The 16,891-nt window shown below is 42.8% G+C and overlaps 1 protein-coding gene across 1 annotated transcript in view; it reads left to right on the forward strand.

Moving 5' to 3' along the window:
* The first annotated feature begins 8,085 nt into the window (after nucleotides 1-8,085).
* gak (cyclin G associated kinase) overlaps nucleotides 8,086-16,891 on the forward strand; it is an 87,330-nt gene continuing 78,524 nt past the window's right edge. The window contains 3 exon segments of the mRNA XM_052019892.1: nucleotides 8,086-8,348; nucleotides 14,078-14,139; nucleotides 16,558-16,617. Of these exon segments, the coding sequence (XP_051875852.1) occupies nucleotides 8,210-8,348; nucleotides 14,078-14,139; nucleotides 16,558-16,617 (261 nt within the window). The 5' untranslated portion in view covers nucleotides 8,086-8,209.

Below are 16,891 nucleotides of genomic sequence, written 5' to 3' on the forward strand. Positions count from 1 at the left end.
GTCTGTGGCAACCATGACACCAATTTAACCAATCCCATCTGCCTACACATTATCTATATCTCTCCATTCCCTGCCTGTTTGGTGCCTGTCTAAATGCCTCTTAAACGTTGCTATCGTATTTGCTTCTACTACCTCCCTTCACAGCGCAAACCACTCTGCATAAAAAGAACTTAACTTGTACATCTTTAAATATTCCCCCTCTCACCTTAACCCTATGCCCTCTAGTTTTTGACATTTTCACTCTGGGAAAAAGACTCTATCTATCTTATCTACCCTAATTAGGAAATTGTGGCTTTCCTTATTGTATCTTCAGACAGCAAAGTACCTGAACACTGCTGAATAATAGGAATTCAGTGCCTAACTCACTTGCTGCATTGCTGTACCATTGCTTGATTAGACTGCAGTTTTAATGTCTGATGCAACCTTCCTGCTTAGTTCAGTAACCAGTGTGACTGCAGCTCAGAATTTATAGATAGTTCACATCTAGGACAGTGCACCAAATTCATGGCTTCTGTCAAGTGCAGATTATGCAGTTTTTGTGAGAAATAACCTCCAAAGGTGTTATCTGCATTCGTCAGCTTTCTCCCCTGGTAAGGTAGTGCTGTTTGGACACTGAATCCAGCCTATACCTTGTCCTCATGGCTAAAATTGATTTGCTGAGACTGAAACAAAAGCAACTCCTGTTGCAGTGTCTGTTTGAAGTCTGTGACCATGGTAATACCAAGTGCCAACTAGGGCAGAATTAATAACAACAACAATGCAGGATTGCAAACCCTATAAGAAGAATGACCCCTTCACGGCATGCATTATTTTGAATGATTTCACAACGTGCCAATGAGCCACACTAAATGTAATGCTTTGTAATATGCATGAAATATCTCAACCATAACAACTATGTGTATTAAACATTACCAGAATAAATCCTAGCCTACATTCTAGCCTAATATTATGTTGCCCATCTGCCGTTTTTTGTACAATTACCATTTTCAAGGATAATTGTTCATTTTGATTAGTTGGGAATATTCTGCAATGGGATGCAAGGATGAGGCAAACAGAAGCTCTTGGGTTTTATATCAACTTTCATTACATTCTCACTGAATGATTTTTCCATATTTATTTTGTAAAAATGCAAGAGACTATTTGGCCCATCATGTCTATGCTGGCTCTTAGAGCAATCCCTTCCCTCATTTATTTCCCTGTAATCTATTCTTTCACACAATTTCATCTACACCCCTCTGATTCTCCTACCAGTTACCTATACTGGGAATAGTTTGCAACAGCCAGTTCACCTAACGATGGGCACATCATTAGGAAGTGGGAGGAAACTGAAATACCCTGTGGAAACCCATGTGGTCACAGAGTGAACGTGCAAACTTCACACAGGCAGCACCAGAAGTCAGCATTGAACCCGGATTGCCAAGCTAACTCTGTGCCACCCCAAAGTACTCAATAAATTTCTGAAGGAAGCATACGTGAATTGCCTTGAAATCCGAACAAACATTGGTTCCATTTGAATATATTTTAAAATCTGAAGGTTTTCACAAAATTCCTGAAGCACTACAGTCTGCAAAACATTTCAGCTCCAAACAATTTGTAAACAATTGGAAAATCTGCATCACTCTTTTCAATTTTTTGTAATTATACTGGATAGCTATTAGTGTTAACTATTTCTGAGGCTTATAGGTTACTAATCCTCGGGTTTCCTGAACTGGAGGAGAATAAAATGAATTTGATTTCCACTGTCACTTTCTGTTGGTAGCAAGTGGATATCAATGGCAACACAGGTGGGTAGTGTAGTGAAGAAGGTATTTGGTATGCTTGCCTTCATAAGCTAAGGTATTGATATAACAGTTGGGATGCCATGTTGCAGCTGTACAAACCATTGGTCAGATCTCATTTGGAACATTATGTATAGTTCTGGTTGCCACATCAGAGGAAGGATGGTAGCATTAGAAAGAGTACAGAAGATATTCACCAGGGTGTTGCTTGGAAAGGAGGGCTTTAGTTACAAGGAGAGATTGGAATAGTTCTTACCGGGGAATAAAAAGCTGAGGGGTTTATAAGATTATGAGGGGCACCAATAGAGTAAGTAGTTATTGTCTTTTTCCCAGGGTAGGGAAGTCTAAAACTATAGGGCATAGATTTAAGGAGATCTGAGGGTTGTTCATACAGACAGTGATGGGTATATGGAACGAGCTGCCACAGGAAGTGGTAGAGGCAGATGCAACTATGCCACTTAAAATGCATTTGGACAGTTACTTGGAGAGGAGAGGCATAGAGGGATAGCTTCCTTCTGCAGGCAGGTGGGATTAGTGTTCATGGTCGGCATGGATGAGGTGAGTCGAAGGGTTTGTTCCTGTGCTGTACACCTCTATGATTCTATAACTGCAGAGAGAGAAACAGAATCGTGTTCCTATTGTTTGACCATTTCAGAGGATGTGATCTACTTTGCATTAAGCTATTTAAGTCATAAGAAGGCTAGTTCAGGTAGGATAATGGGTTCCTCTGCCGAAGATCACTGTTACACGAGTTGGGTGTTTAGGGGATGTTTTTTGTCTGGTGCCAATCCACCATTAACCAGAGTTATTGAATTCACTTTTGCAGTTACCTTTGTGGGATTATCAGATTCCCATTTCTATTGGCAGTCTACCAATTTCTAACAAAAGAGCTGGTCATTGACTTCAGGAAGGGCGGCGGTGCACATGCTCCTGTTTATATCAACAGTGCTGAGGTCAAGAGGGTTGAGAGCTTCAAATTCCTAGGAGTGAACACCAATAACCGATCCTGGTCAAATCATGTAGAAGCCATGGCCAAGAAAATGCATCAGCAACTCTGCTTCCTCATGAGGCTAAAGAAATTCAGCATGTCCCTGTTGACCTCAGTAATTTTTATAAATGCATCATAGAAAACATCCTATCCGGATGCATCACGGCTTGATATGGCAACTGCTGTGCCTGAGTGCAAAAAAACTGCAGAGAGTTGTGGACACAGCTCAGCACATCACGGAAACCAGCCACTCCTCCATGGACTCTGTCTACACTTCCTGCTACCCCAGGAAAACAGCCTACATAATCAAGGATCCCACCCACTCTGGACATTCTTTCTTCTCCGCCCTCCCATCAGGCAGAAGATACAAAAGCCTGAAAGCATGTACCACCAGGCTTAAGGACAGCTTCTATCTTGCTGTTATATGATTATTGAACGGTCCCCTTGTACAATAAGATGCACTCTTGACCTCACAATCTACCTCGTCATGGCCTTGCACATTACTGCCTGTCTGCATGCACTTTCTCTGTAACTGTAACACTTTATTCTGCATTTTATTGCTTTTCCATTGTACTACCTCAATGCACTAATATGATGAAATTATCTGTCTGGGTGGCATGCAAAACAAAGTTTTTCACTGTACCTTGGTACATGTGACAATAATAAACCAATTTACCTGTTACCAATATACCATCACTGATGAGGGCACTTCTGCACAAATCTTGCACAAGTATTCTACCAGGACAGTAACTGGTTGAACACGACACATCAGCTGAATGCCATCACTAGCTCCACAATAAGCAAATTCACTGGCTAACATCCAAGTCAATGAGATCATTTCCAGAATCTATTTGCAGTAAATTAACACAAACTGCTTAACTACAAACTGGACAATTTACAAGAGACTTTAGACTCAGTGGGCCCATCTTCTGGTCAGTGTCTGAAACTACATTATGATTAGACCCACATTTAGATTAATTTATTGTCATATACACCAGGTGCAATGAAAGTCCTTGCTTGTGTGAAGCTCACAGAATAAACAGTATACATGGTAATCATAAATACAACAATAAATACAGAAATGAGTGCAAAACAACAGAATGGTGTTGTAATCTGAAGTCATTCAAAAAGTAATGCTAAAGTGACAATAATGGAATTAATAACAGATAAAATTAAGAGTCTGGGAACATGGCAGCACCACTGGGCAGATGATATGATTGTTTCAGAAATTTGAAAGCGCTGGGGAAGAAGCTGTTTTTAAGACATAAAGTTTAATTTTTAAGTTTGAATTTCAAAGCTCTTCACAACTGATAAATTATTTACAACTGGTTAACTTGGTTGAGAATAAGGTGAGTGATATTGTGATGGATTATAAATGGTTAGATATATTTAAGAGAAGAGAAAGTTTCAATCCTGGCATACTGAAAGGTCTTGAGAGAGAAAAAACTGCAGAGCCCTTGGAGATCATATGTCTGGATTCTGTTGAGTTTGGAAGTGTGGCAGAGGCTTAAAAACTGACCAATTTTAAAATAAAAGATAAAGCTTTGTTGAATTATTGTGGGCTAATTTAACATCAATGATAGAGCGACATGTCAGCACTTTATTGAAGGCTGAAATGACCATATTGCTGAATAAAGTGAAAAGAGTTCAGAGTAACTAGGCATTCTTCAATGTCCCTCCAGAAAAGAGTAGTGATGTTTGTCTTGGTGCCCTGACACCAACATTTATCCTTTGCACATTATTGAGAAACAAAGTATCTGTTTTTTATAATGTTGCTGAGTCAATATATTTTAGAGGGGGAGGGAGAGGGGCTTGACTGAAGAACTAACAAAGATCATGATGATTGGGCAGGAAATTAAGAGTTGAAACCAAAAGTGAGATCACCCAAAGTTTTGTTGAGTGACAAAACAGGTTCGAGGGCTGTATGGCCTACTCCTCTTTTATATCTTCTTAGGGACCTTTCTGTGTGCAATTCTGATCGTTGCATTTCCTGTACTGTGAGTATACAGCGAGTATATTTAAAAGGTACTTCATTAGCTCCAAGGGGATTGCATATTCTCCTCACTATATTTGGCTGGTACCTATCTACCTGTACTTGTGGTACCTGTCTGTGCACCCTTGTACATCTCTCTCCCTCTCTGCATTTTCCCTGATAGACATCTTGATAGCCAACCAAGATGTCTATCTGATCTAGTCCCATTTACTCACATCCCTCTAAACCTTTCCTATCGATGAAGCTGTCTAAATGTCATTAAACACTGTAATTGTACCTACCTCTACAGCTTCCTCTGGCAGCTTGTTCCATATACCCTCCACTCTTTGTGTGAAAGGATTTCCCCTCAGGTCCCTTTTAAATCTTTCCCCTCTCACCTTAAAACTATGTCCTCTAGTTTTAGACTGTGACCATCTATCTTATCTATGCCCCTTATGATTTTATACTGTCTAGAAGGTCACCCCCCAGCTTCTCAAAGACGCTTCAGGGAAAAATATCCCAGCCTACTCGGCCTCTCCTTATAACCATAGCTCTCCAGTCCAGATAATATCCTCTTGAATCTTTTCTGCACCCTTTCCAGTTTAATGACATCCATCCTGCAGCTGGCACACAATACTCCAAGTGTGGTCTCACCAACTTTACAGCTGTAACATGACATCCCTATTCCAGTATTCAGTCCCCTGACTAGTAAAGGCAAGAGTGCCAAATGCCTTCTTCACCAACCAGTCTACCTGTATACCACTTTCAGGGAACTATGTACCTGTACCACTAGGCCTCTCTGTTTAACAACACCCTCCAGGGCTCTACCATTCACTGTGCAAGTCCTGCCACGGTTTAACTCACCAAAATGCAACACCTCATACTTGGCCGAGTAAAATTCCACCTGCCATTCCTTGGCCCACTTCCCCAGTTGATCTAGATCCTGCTGTAATCTTAGATAACCTTCTTCACTGTCCACCATACCACCAATTTTGGTGTCATCTGCAGACTTACTAACCACATTAACAACATTGTCATCCAAATCATTAATATAAATGACAAGCAACAGTGGATCCAGTGCTGACATCTGTAGCACACCACTGGTCACAGCCCTCCAATCTGACTAACAAACCTCCATGGTCACCCTCTGACTCCTTTTACTAAGCCAATTTTATATCCAATTGGCTGACTCACCCTTGATCCCATGTGATCTAACCTTCTGGACCAGCCTACCATGCGAGACCTTGTCAAGGGCCTTGCTAAAGTCCATTTACATAATGTCTACCACTCTGCTCTCATCAATCTGCCTCGTTACCTCTTCAAAAAACTCAATCAAATTTGTGAGACACAGTTTCCCATACACAAAGCCATGCTGATTATCCTTAATCAGTCCTTGTCTTTCCAAATGCAGGTAAATCCTGTCTCTCAGAAAGCCCTCCAGTAACATTCTCACCACTGATGTTAGGCTCACCAGCCTGTAGTTCCCTGGCTTGTCCTGGTTAACCAAGTGCAATTCCAATGCACCCGCATCCCGAGGTCCTTGAAAAATTGCTTTCAATATTTCGCCAAATGTAACTTGTGCGCCACCCCTTCCCCTCTCACTTTATTATACTGGCTATCTCCCCTCTTCCTTTTCAGTCCTGATGAAGGGTCTCATCCTGAAATGTCGACTGTCCATTTCCCTTCATAGATGCTGCCTGACATGCTGAGTTCCTCCAGCGCCTTTGTGTGTTGCTCCAGATTTCCAGCATCTGCGGTCTCTTGTGTCTCCATTGTGCAGCATAGTTTTTCTGGGGTTCTTTAAGCTAACCAGTGCCATAGTAGCAAGACCAAGCAGGATTCTAAATGGGCAGTCAACCCATAGCTGAATAAAAGTTCCCTTAATGCAGTAAATTTCTCAGGTCTGTGGTGTGTTCTTGTCTGGATGCAGCATTTTAAATCACGACAGCTTTCAAGCTGAGAGGGTCAGACTGGGAGGTACATTTGGATGTCTTTGACAGCACTTCAGCACAGTGACAGCAGATTATGTGGTACCACCATTTGTGGAGGAGACAGGTAGACAAGAGAGCGGCCCAGGTAGTGAGAGGCAAAATCAGTCTCAACTTCCTTGACCTCACCGAAGGATAATCCATCAGCAGGCTGTTGTTGTCACATCAGGTAATGGCAGATATCCACAGACGCTTATAACTTGCTGGTCTTTCATCAGCAATGGATGGGACTCTTCTCCTCCAACCTCAAGGTAGCTCAACACTCCTGATAAAGCCAATCAAGCTTGATGGAAGAGGCACATTGTGACATCTATGTCCTGAAGTTAACTGTAACAGGATCAAATCTGTCCCTCAACCCAATGGAAGAGAATCTCTTGCTAACTACCTCCACCATCCACACCTCACTGTCCCGATTCCACCCCCCACCAACCATCCACATTTCACCGTCCTAATTCCACCCCCGCCCCCACCACCACCATTAAGATGTGCCATCAAGCAGTCTAAGAACAACAAATATCAGGACCTGATTTGAACTGGAAGAAGTCTTCAGGCTGGGTGTGAGGAACTCACCTCCAGAAACATGTGAGAAGAACTCAAAGATTTTTCTATGACTACAATGGAGTCAAAGTTGAATTATTGTCATATGCACAAGTACATGTATGCACAGGTGCAATGAAAAACTTACAGCAGCATCACAGGCACATAGGGCCTGTTCCTGTCCACAAGACACATGACCTTATTTGTACCAAACTGTTGAGACATGAAACATCCCTTCCTGGTCCCACATTAACTGATATCGTTAGTGATCCAATCACCTCAGCTCCTATCCCCTTTCCATCCAATTTGCTGTCAGCTCAAAAAAAAATCCACCACCCTAGTCACATCTCAAACCTCCCTTTTCTATCTATGCTCACCTGACCAAATCAAGTATTGCTTGCTCCCATTCCCCCTCTCCCTTGTCCCCTCTGCCCTTCTTCAATCTCCGTCACCATCTTCCTCTCGCCCTTCCTCACCTTCCTAAACCTCCAGCCCATTCCCTATACTGCTCCCTCTTCTTCAGCTATCCCTATCTCCACCCACATTCCAATCCTAACCCAACACTCCTTTCTTTTGTACCCCCTTCCGCCTCCTCCCTCTTCGCACACCTCCCCATTTTACCTTCCCTCCCAATCCTCCTCACCCCTTTCCCTATCTTCTCCCTTTCTTGCCCTCTGCCTCCATAGTTCCTTCATCTCCTCCCCTTGTCACGCCATCACTGCCCCTCCACCTCCCCATTCTTTCCTTTCCCTCCCATCTCCCAAACCCTCCCCCCTCCTCCCTCCTCCCTCCTCCCCTCCCCACTCTCGGGCTCCTCCTCCGCTGACGCCGTTGCGGAAGCGGCTCCCCTCTCCTCCCTCCCTCCCCCCGCCTGCGGCTCGGTCCCGGGCGGTGTCAGTGAGCGGCACTGGGCCCAGCCGGAGCCGGGAGTGCAGGCCCCGCCGCCATGTCCATCTTCCAGTCGGCCTTCGACTTCTTGTCCGGGGCCCCGGGCTCGGCCGCCAGCCGCGACCACAACGACTTCGTGGGGCAGACGGTGGAGCTGGGCGACGTCAGGCTGCGGATCAAGCGAGTCATCGCCGAGGGTGAGAGATCGGGCCGGGACAGCCGTGCTCGGGGCACCGGGTTAGGAGAGCCCGCCGCCGTTCAGGCCCCGACCCCGGCTCCCTAGTCTCCAGGCTTCCGGGCACCTGCTCCCCGTCCCGGTCAGGCTCCTTGGTCCATCGCCTCAGCTGTCTGTCTTCCGCTCCCCGGGCCTGGCGACTGGGAGGAGCCGGAGATTGGCGTACCTTCGCCGGGAAGACGAAGGAGACGGACCGGGCACCCCGTGGGGGGTGGGGGGGGGGGGGAAGGTCCGGGCACCCCGCGATGGGAGGAGGCCCTGGCACTCGGCACCCCGGGTTACATCCCCGAGTTGGGAGGGGAAGGCTTTGGCGATGGGTATGGGGAAGGACGTTGGCACCTTGGGTTGGGTGTAGGACCCTGGCACCTTGGGGTGGGAGAGGGAGGACCCTGACACGTTGGGGTGGGTGGGGGAAAAGGACCCAGGCACCTTGGGGGTGGGGGGAAGCACCCTGGCACCTCAGAGTGGGTGGGGGAGAAGGACCCAGGCACCTTGGGGTGGGGGGGGGAGAACGACCCAGGCAGGTCCCTGGCACCTTGGGGTGGGTGGGGGGAGAAGGACCCAGGCACCTTGGGGTGGGTGGGCGAGAAGGACCCAAGCAGGTCCCTGGCACCTTGGGGTGGGTGGGGGAAGGACCCAGGCACCGTGGGGTGGAGGGGGGGGGGGGGAAGAGCAGGATCCTGGCACCCATGGGTAAGGAGATGGTGATACTTTATCTGAACTGAATGGAGACTGCAGAGTGCTGCAGTGAGAAGTAACATTGGTGTCTGTACATGAAACAGAAAAGTCAGCGTGGCATTATTTTGGAAGTAATTGGAATATTAATCTTTATTGCAAAAGAGATAGAGTATGAAAGTCAGGTATTCTTGCTAAAACTGCATGGGGTACTCTGCAGCTTTGTTCTACTTATTTAATGAGAACGTTTGCTAGGTTTTTTATCTGGGATGAAGGGTTGACTTATGAGGAGCATTTGAGTCAGTTGGACCGATGTTCATTGGAGTTTAGAAGAATGAGAAGTAGTAATGAAATAGAAAAGGTTCCGAGGGGGACTGCTAGGGTGGATGCTGAGAGGAGGTTTCACCTTTTAGAGAATCCAGAATTGGGGCATAGTTTCAGAATCAGAGGTTCCTTAAGAAAGGGGAGGTATTTTTTCTTTCACACATTTGTGAATCCTTGGAATTCTGTACCTCAGAGCTCTGTGGGGGCTGGACTGTTGAATTTCTTCAAAGGTGGTATAGACAATTTCTTGGATGATCAGTCAAGGGTAATGTGTAATAAGCAGTATTTTCAAGAGACTCCTGCTACCCCACTCCACCCCCCACACGGCTTGTGGATACCGACTTTGATATCCTGGGATGGGAGGACAGGATACCAAGCAGCTTGGGGAGTGCCAGTAGGTATGGACCCTGATGCCTGGTGTTAGCCTGAATCCCAGGTGTGGGAGCTACAGTGGTGGGTGATGGTGGTTCCAGAGCTCTCGGGTGAGAGGAGCAGTTCAGCCCCTGGATGGGGAGTAATTTTGGAATTATGACCACCCCCCCACCCCCAAAAAAAATGTTGGAATTGAGAGTTCTCAGCCAGCCAGGGGTCTTGAGATTTGGACCCCCTGGGATGGATGGGGTCAATTCTGGAGGGTAGCTGGAAGTGTTGACGTTTCTGGGTATTTTATTCTTTAGGACAGTAAAGATTCATTGGGTGAATGACTTGCTGTCAAGTGGGAAATTCATTCTTTGAACTCACAAGTGTTGACTATTGGATGGTGGAAATTACTGAATTGCAAACACCAAAATTAAAATTCAGGACTTACAATTTTGATTAATCCATGGGTAATTCATTTCCATTGGTGCAATCAATCATTTTTATATCTGACCCACTTTGTTCCAAAATAGCATCATTGGACTTGAATGGTTTGCAAGATCCAGCAAATTTTTCACAAGATTGTCTAAATCTGAAACTGTTCTCTCAATGAAATTGAGTGAAATTAAATGCACTGTAACTTTAAAAACAGAGATAATCAGTTGAAACAAATGTTAATAACAGTTGAAGCTGAACGATGGAGGCTCATTGCACTTTCAATTACCAGGATAGGAACTGTCTCGGAAACAAAGATTTAGTATTAGTGCGAAAAATTAAATACTTTAGTTCTCTCACTGTTGATGGGATTTTTGAAATATAAATGACCTTTAGACTTGCAGTGACTTGGGGCACTTGGCTTTCATGATTTTTCCAGTAATTTTTAGAAATGTAACTCATATACTTGCTCTTCAAAGATTAAGATCTAGTTTTAATTTTAACCTGTAGGTTTATAGGGCTGGCTTCAGGTTAATGAAGGAAGACCAAAGAAGAATTTCTAGCCAGTGTTGGTATTTTGAATGAATGAATTTTAGACTATATTCTGTCTAAGTTATTATCTGAGATAACTTTTGGCTGTTACACCAGTGACAAAAATTATAACACTTCTCACTGTAAAGGAGTGGACAAACTTGATTCATCTTATATAACTGAGGGATGAGCTAAAACGTGAGTGTCGAAGTCAATGAGTAGAAACTTTTTTGAAGGGTTAAGTCAGGAATCACCTTCTCCACATATCAAGTTCAAGCTATACTTTATTGTCATTCACCCATATGCTATAAAAACACATGGAGGAACAAAATATCATTTTCCCCCAGTCTCACACAACAGAGGACATACAATAAATACAGACAAAAACATTTTGCAAGTACAAATAGTGCAAAAAATGGTATATACAGAATGCAAAATTAGTGCAGGGTTAGTGCAAAACTGAGTTGAACGAAGAAAATACAGAACTCAGTGTGTTGCACTAAATGTATAAACATGTTCAGCAGCAGCCAAAGTTCTTGTATGCCATTGTGCAAACCAGGGCTTTTGACGTGGCATTTGTCTGAAACTGCCTCCAGGGTATTCAGGAGCCTGACAGCCTGGGGGGAGAAAACTGTTGTACAGTCTAGTAGTTCTGGCCCAGATGCTCTGAACTGGTTGAAAGTGACCCAAACCATATAGGTTGTTGAAATCTATTTCTTCCAAAAAGCTTTGGGTCAGTTCAAATTTTTTAAGCTGAAAAATAATCAGACAAAGGTGTATGAAGTACTAGAGGACGTGCATTTAAGGTGGGGGGGGGGAGTTCAAAGGAGGTGCAGAACAAGTTTTTTTTACACAGAGTGGTAAGTGCATGGAATGTGCTGCCAGGGGTGGTAGTGGAGGCAAATATGATAGTGGTGTTTATGAGGCTCTTAAGTCGTCCCTCTGCCACTGGGCTCAATGATGAGTCTGGTGATGGAGCAGGCAGTCAGCTGTGTGGAAATCTACCTACAATATGTTTTGGACTTCTGCATTTGACTGCACAAACAAGCTAGTCTGAGCTGTCTTGATGTTTCACTTCACAATTGCTGGCTATCAGTCAGCATAATTTGAGCCAGTGTTTTTTTGCTTTGTAAAGTTGAGTGAGGAATAAGTATTAGCCAGGATATCAGAGATAACCCTCCCACTGTCCTTCAGAGTTTTATCATGGGATCTTTTATTTCTATCTGAAGGGACCTGAAGAGGATAAGAAGTGATATCCCAAGCAGTGCCATGTGTAGTACAAGAGTGTCAGCGTAGATTTTTGTGTTCAATTCTCTGGAATGGGTCTTGCACCTGGAACCTCCTCATTCAGATACATGAGTACTACCACTGAGCCCCAGCTGTCAATAATTGAAAGTTGTGTATTGATCAGCTGCGATCTAAAAGAATGGCAGATTAGGCTGAAGGGTTAATTGAAGTGCTTTATGATGGACAGATTTCTGCTCTTGCTTACAATATACTTTATGGACTGCTGGTCTGGTGATTGCAATAGCTCTGGTACATGAGTGAAAACCTGGGAATGTTTGGCCTCCAGTAAGCCAGATTCTTAAGGAAGAATAATGAAAAATCACAATATATGGCATGAGCGAAATGCCTAGAGGTTGCAGATCTTTGACCATTGTTATGGAGCTGTGTGATCAGTGAGGTGGTAGTGTATTTACTTGCTTTTATGTTTGAAACTTGATGAACTTCTTAAAGAGTGCTGTTGAGAAGAAGAAATAATTCAAGGTGACTGATGACCCTGTAAGAGGTATTGAAGCTTTGAGGGACAGCAGGTAATGGATCTTGACATAGGTACACCAGCTGCAAGACCAGTCTTTTAGATATTGGTATCATTTTGGTCGAAGGAATTGATTGCCTGCTGTTGGAAAATTGGAAAACTTAGTGGTAGATGAGTTCAGGTAGTTCTGCTATAACATGATTTGGATATAACATGATTGATGAATTAAGGAACACTATTTGTTCTAAGTGGGCCGAATTGGTTATAATGCGATTTTGATCAGGAACTAGAGAACCACTTAAGAGTTACTTTGGAAATTGGCAAACTGAAAAAAAGCTTCTTGGAGGGAAAAGAAAGTCTTGTGGGGGGGGAGGGAGGAAATACCTGTTTACTTGAACTCCCCCACAGTATTCAGCCACCACTGTCTCTTGAAAACACAGGCTGTTAGTTTCACCATGGGAGGACATTGGGAATTGACAAGCAATCATTTCTATTGATACTTGTGCAACAATATTCTTTCAAGCAATGTCACATACAGCTTTTAGTAGCTATTAAAAACTCTGGAAATAGATAAATTACAGCAACTGCATTACCTTTGCCTACTGTCCTCAAATCGACAGTGGATTTTTAAAAAAAATCCTGACTTATTTCTCATTTCATTGCTATATTTCTAGTTCCTGGATGTATTTTCAAGTTTTCTCTTTATTAGGAATCCCATTATCATCCTACTGATGTCAAGCTGATTGACCTTTACAGCTCTGGATGACTTCTGTATTCTCTCTTAAAGATGGACATAATGTTAGCCATCCATCAGTCCCATGCACTGCACGCTTTCTTTGTTGGGTCTGTTATTATGCCTCTGTTATCTCTGCCTCGACAAGGTTCTCTACAACTGCACAGAAGCAGTTTACACTTAGCAGCAGAGTGAGAGGATGCAAGTTTGAAATGAATTCCTGATGTCACAAATGTTTGTGAATTTCTCTGATGAAAAGTGGTAAAAATGAATTGTTGATTGAATGGTCCTGGGCTGCTGTTATTCATCCTGCAGTAATTAATTGCAGAATGATACTGAAAGCTTAAGTAATGCAATGGTTGTTTTATCAGGGGACTGACAGAGGGGGAAATTAAGAGAGTTGGAGTAAGAGTTAATAGAATAATTGAAATGTAAAACCAATTATGTCTGGTGGCTGACTGTAATCTATCTTTATATTCATTATTCACTTACTGCTCGTACTCACTTGGATTGTTGTTTTATATATGGTGACAGCATTTTGTTAATTAACTGTGATGACTATATAAATATCAACTGAGATGTCCAGTTGAATCTTGATGTTCCTCATTATTGTCAACGTTTGGTTTTTAAGGAAAAAACTAGGAGTGAGTGCAAAATTGATTATTTTCAGCAGGTTGAAAGTGACTAACCAGGAATCTAATTTTGGGGTTCACATGACATTCTGAAAACCTTTGTTATCAAGTTTTACTACATGATCCAAACCCCTAAGTGAAATTACAGCCTTCAGTCACTTTTAGTTTCTGTTCATCAGTACTTTGTAATTTTCACCACCTTGTTGATGTGTTCTTGCTCTGAAGATGTATTTCTGATTTAACAGGTGGATTTGCCTTTGTTTATGAAGCACAGGATCTTGGTAATGGAAGAGATTATGCTCTAAAGGTGAGACATGCTTTGAAAGCATTTAAGAAGTGCATTCAAGACACTTTTTGTTTTGGGTGCTGGGTTAGAATTATTTGCATTGCTTCTGTTGTTGACTGAAATGAACTCTACTGTGCTGTTTTCTGTCAGGATGAGGGCTGTGGCCTTTTCTGGTTCCATTCAGTTGTATAGTTAACAACTGGAACAGCTGCTTATAAGTCAGAGGAAATTGCAATGATATCTGAGCCACACATTTCAGGACATCCCAGGTGATGTGGTTGATGTATGCATGTTGAAATGAGTGAGGATGGGGCTGGGTCATTGCTGAGTGTGGGTGAAAATTTATTGTAACTGAGCGTGATCAACTATTTAAATAATGGTGACACATGAAAATTACAACATTGAAACAGGCTGTTTGACCTAACCAGTCCATGTGGCCTCTACGCTCTCCTGAAGCCTTCTTCCTGGTCCATCCCCTTCTCCCTTGTACCCTCTTTCAAGCTTCCCCTTCAATGGATTTGCTCTTTTTGTCTCGGCTATTCTCCCCTTGCTGTTGGTTCCCACCATTTTATAGGTAAAGAAGATTCTTCTGAATTTTCTGTTTGATTTCTTGCTGACTTCCTAAGATTCGGGGCTTCCAATTTTGCTCTTTCCTAAAAATGGAAACATTTCCTCTGTGAAAGAATAATCAAAACCTTTCATATTTTTAAACCTCTGTTAGTTAATTCCTTAGCTTGTGCTTTTCAAGAGGAAAGAAACTTGACTTATTCATGTGTTGAGTATAACCTCACAATTTACATATTTAATCTTGAAAGTTTTGAAGTAAATTGGGACTGTGCTATCTGGTGTATGGAAGAATGAGAGGTGATCTTGTTGAAACATATATCATTCAGGAAGGACTTGATGAGAGAGTCTATGGGACATAGTCTCAGATCCATTTAAGAATGGAAAGAAGTGGAATTTCTTTTTTGACAAATGTGAATCTTTGGAATCTTCTACAACTGAAATGTGGATGCTGAGTTATTCAGTATATTTAATACTGGGAAAGATCTTTGGACAATAGGAGAATCGAGAGTTAAAGGGATTGACTGGGAAAGTGGGGCTGAGGCCATGAACAGATCAGCCATGATGTTATTCAGTGATGGGGTGAGTTTGAGGACGATGTGGTCTAATCCTAATTTTATATCGTCATCCACACCCATTTTTCGCATCTTTCTTGTAGCTCTTTGTTCAACTATCCAGCCTGACCATAACATTTCAATAGCAAAATTACATATTCATACTGTGATGACAGTGGACTAATAATTCTAATCTTCATAACCTTTTGCAACCATTGACTTGGTTGACCACACCATCCTCCTCCCAATACCTTTCCATTGTCCTGCTAAATGGCATTGCTCGTTTGATTCCACTCCAGTTTATCCAGTTGTTGCCAGAAAATCTTTCACAATGGTTTTGCTTTCTGCCCCTCACTTTTAGCCCTGGAGTTTCCCATACCTCTATCCTTTGGGCTCCCCCATCACCTGAAAATATGCTGTCAGACCCAACATCATCAATGTCATTCTTGACCTTTCTGTTGCCAGCCCCCTCTTCCAGAATCCACTCCTGATTTAACCACAATTTTCTTCAGTTGTACAAAGATTGAGGCTTGTAGTATTTAATTCCTGCAGCGAGCTCCGTACTCTGTCCATCAATTCCCTGGTCACTCCCCGGACTGTTTACAATCACAACATGTTATCTGTCCTGAGCCAAGCACTGACCCATTTACTTTGCAGGATTATGATATTTCATCTCCACCTCTGCAACCTCATCCATCACTGCTTGTGTATTCAGGCCCTCAGTTGATGAAATGCTCTGCCATCTATGCTTCTGTTATCCTCATTCTCAATGATTCCAGTGCTCTTCTGGCAGGCTTCAAAAATTCCACCCTCCATTTCCTTAATATTCCACTTTAATGTACATGGGCTCACTTCTTATCACTGTTCCCGCAACAATAGCCTCTTACTAAGTTCCCATGCTTTTTGCTGCACCAATGATGACCATTCTTTTCAAAGTCTAAACCATAAATTCTGTAATTTTGTTATTTACCTTCTCAACCTTTACATCTCCCTTTCCCCTTCAAAAATCCTCGTATAAACCAATCCCAACGGTTGAGCTTTTGTTGCCACACCTAATGGGTCATGGTCAATGTTAGGGGTGTTCTCCTTCAGCAGAAGTGCTGTGTAAATGCTGACTATTGACATCAATTTTACATGGCAATACACACGATACATTTAGCAAATAAACTTGTCTCACTGTTTTGCTGATCAAATTGTGGGTGTTATGACTCTTGCCGGTTAATGTTTTATCTACAGGAAGTCAGTCAAATACCAATGTGTGTAGACAAAAGTCAAAGATAATTGTGCTTAAAATTTCAAATGATCTTATTTTGCTTTACAGAGGCTTCTGTCAAATGAGGAAGAGAAAAGTAAAGCAATCATTCAGGAAGTTTGTTTTATGGTATCCTTTTCAGTCATTTGAAGTCCATTGTTTGTAAGTTCTTAATTGTTTAATTCAGAAGACTTTCTGTGCTGTACAACTTTATGATCCTATGACCTTAATTGTTGCTGATGCATGTGTGATAATGGGATAATACCTTCACTCTCTACTCAACAAAAATTAAGATGTATTAAGTTTGTACCTGCTCTGTGTGTGTGTGTAACAATATTAGGTACATGGATAGGGAAGGTTTGGAGGGATATGGGCCAAATGTGGACAAATGGGACAAGCTCAG

This window comes from Pristis pectinata, chromosome 7 (assembly GCF_009764475.1).
Source record: "Pristis pectinata isolate sPriPec2 chromosome 7, sPriPec2.1.pri, whole genome shotgun sequence".
NCBI classification, from domain to species: Eukaryota; Metazoa; Chordata; class Chondrichthyes; order Rhinopristiformes; family Pristidae; genus Pristis; species Pristis pectinata.